The sequence below is a fragment of the Octopus bimaculoides genome, chromosome 30 (genome assembly GCF_001194135.2).
Source record: "Octopus bimaculoides isolate UCB-OBI-ISO-001 chromosome 30, ASM119413v2, whole genome shotgun sequence".
In the NCBI taxonomy this organism is placed as follows: domain Eukaryota; kingdom Metazoa; phylum Mollusca; class Cephalopoda; order Octopoda; family Octopodidae; genus Octopus; species Octopus bimaculoides.
In genome coordinates this window covers 6,482,603-6,485,316 of record NC_069010.1, presented here as the reverse complement: position 1 = coordinate 6,485,316, position 2,714 = coordinate 6,482,603, and the positions used below count along the sequence as shown (strand labels likewise).

Genomic DNA, 2,714 nt, shown 5'->3' with positions numbered 1-2,714 from the left:
ATGTATATATATATATGTATATATACGTACATAGGTTTGTAAACTTTTTTTTTTTTCAGCTCAAGATGGTGTCCGTGCTCCAGTTGGGTATTTTTTTGACCATATCCATTTGCATGGTTGGTTCTACCAAAACAAACAATACGTAAGTTATTCATGCCATTCTATCATCAGGATTTGTCTGTCTGTCTGTCTGTCTGTCTCTCTCTTTCACACACACACACACACTCTCTGCTTGTGTTTGACAGGGGCTGGCAAGGCTGAGAGCTGCACCAGGCTCCAACGTCTGTTTTAGCATGGTTTGTATAGACGGATGCCCTTCCAAATGCCAACCATTTTACAGAGTGTACTGGGTGCTTTTTACACGACACCAATACAATTGCTTTTTACATGGGTCACCAAATATTTTGCAAAGCAAAAACCTCTCAACTGTGAGTGGGGAGTAGTATCAATGGGGTGTGGCTTTGTGCCGGTTGAGAGATTTCTGGTATAGAGGGTAAGGTAAATGTAAAGTTGCCTTCTCAAGTCCTACAAACTCATAAGGGCTGGTTTCCTGATGTATATATTCCCCACCTGGATGGGATGTCAGTCCATTGCAGGATTACTCGCTTTTGCCAGCTGAGTGGACTGGAGAAATGTGAAATGAAGTGTTTTACCCAAGAACACAACTCATTGCCATATTAAGGAATTGAAACCGCAATCTTATGATCATGAGTCCAACACCCTAACCACTGAGCTAAGCACCTCCACTAAGGTATAGAGGGACAGATATAGGTGTTTTGCTGGGGAGTAGATGAGTATATTGTTACTTCAGTTGGAAAAGAGAGGGATTTGAAGTGGAGGAGGGTGAGAGAAGGATGCATGGGGACAAAAATAGGGGCCAGAGGTATGTGGCTTGGATATAATGAATGACAAAAGCATCAATAGTAGATATGAGAATGTGTAGGGGGAAAAAGAGTATTCACTGAAGAATGAATTTGTAGGGATGATATTTAGAATGTGGGATGGTTATCAGGAAAAGAGGTTCCAAGGGGAGGGATAATTGGTAGCACAAAAGGGACATGAAATACAAGGTGTGTTCCAGAAATTTTGAGACTTTTTCTCAGGCGAGACATTAATTTCGAAGAAGTACAAAATGCTAAACTTCCTCAAAGTAGGATCCTCTGTCTTCAATGCAGATGTTGTAATGCTCCAGCTAGTAAGTGAAAGCCCCCCCCCCCACGGAAGTCTTCCAAACTGAAGGTGTCCAGGACTCTTGTCACAGCCTCCTTCATCTTCTCACTGTTCTTCAAAATAACTGTCAAAACAAAATAACAGAAATTATCTACAACCACTAGAGGGCCTTTGGGACATTTGGGAAAAGTAATTCCCTGTGTATCAGTAAATTTTATGGCTCCTGTGCATCTTCTACGCAAACCTTACTCTCTCCATTAGCCTTCCTGTGATTCCACATCACCTCTTATGTGTATGTGTGTATGTATGCTTGTGTATGTGTCTACGCATAGTTGTATGTATCTATGCATGTAATGTTGTGATATATTCTTTTTTTCCAGTACGTACTATTTGTTCTATGCACCAAGACGCTTCGGTATTGATGATGGACTCAACATCACTGTCGTATTGTTCGGAAAGGTTGAAACTACCACAAAAGTTGTTATTAAACTCAAAGATGGGGACAAAGATCTTAAAATAACATCTCAAGATATTCCTGCTGGTAAGTAATATTGTTGTTGTTTATTGTTTATTTTCAGCCGAGCTAGGTTTATCCCTTTGGTTACCATATTTTTCTTGAAATACACTACTTCTGTTTCAATCACTTTCAAATAAAAACATTAGCATTTAGCATTCAGATTACTCTGCCAAATGTAATGCTTATTTATTTTTTTGAATTAATCTTGTATTTTCTTGTAGCTTTGAGACATACATACATACATACATAATCAGAACTCTTTTCTAGAAGGAGAATAAAGAAAAGAGAGGAGAGGTACCAAACATGATATACATAGTGCATGCTATTCCAAAGAACCAGTTCTTATATGCAAGACGTGGGCTACTACAAAGAAGGAAGAACATTGATTAGCTATGTTGCAAAGGGCCATGGAAACATCTGTGCTAGGAATATCATTTCGTGACCATAACTGAAATGAAATAATCCAAAAATGGAGCAGAAAGAACAATGTGACTTCAGAAAGCACAAGGTTCGCAGATAGCGAGTAGACATGGCCAGTTGCTGAGTGGTGTCTTAGAGATCGTAAAATGCCACTAGGAATGCCTCCTGTTGATGGGAAGATGATTTCATTAAGTGATTTGGGCCAAGATGGAAAAAGATCGTGCAATCAAGAAAGAATTGGAAGAGCTTTCGGACCAACAATATATAGTATAATAACATTCAAAAGCTTGCTTGAAACAGTGATATAGTGATTATACATATACATGTTATATTCACACACAAAGGAAATGAATAGATAATTAAGGTAACTAATTAGCATACAATGGAATAGAAGTCTAATTTATCTTATGATTTCTTTATCTTTCAGACAAAAGGATAGCATTCTTCAAGATGGTGAGTACAGCTTTTTTCTTCTTCCATTTCACTTTGTTTCTTCTGTGTAAATGTGTGTGTGGGTAGATATCTATGTATCGACTGACTGACCGGCTGGCTGGCCGATCAGTTTAAATGAATGTTTTGAAACATACCACTATCTGCTACTTACTCC

The 2,714-nt window shown here is 38.5% G+C and overlaps 1 protein-coding gene across 2 annotated transcripts in view; it reads left to right on the top strand.

Annotated features, from left to right (window-relative positions):
- The window catches only part of LOC106877143 (uncharacterized), an 18,512-nt gene that overhangs the window by 14,897 nt on the left and 901 nt on the right, over positions 1-2,714 (top strand). For both annotated transcript variants that reach the window (XM_052978169.1, XM_052978170.1), the window contains exons 2-4: positions 60-142; positions 1,551-1,711; positions 2,535-2,560. In XM_052978169.1, the coding sequence (XP_052834129.1) occupies positions 66-142; positions 1,551-1,711; positions 2,535-2,560 (264 nt within the window). In that variant the 5' untranslated portion in view covers positions 60-65. The remainder of the gene's footprint in view (positions 1-59; positions 143-1,550; positions 1,712-2,534; positions 2,561-2,714) is intronic.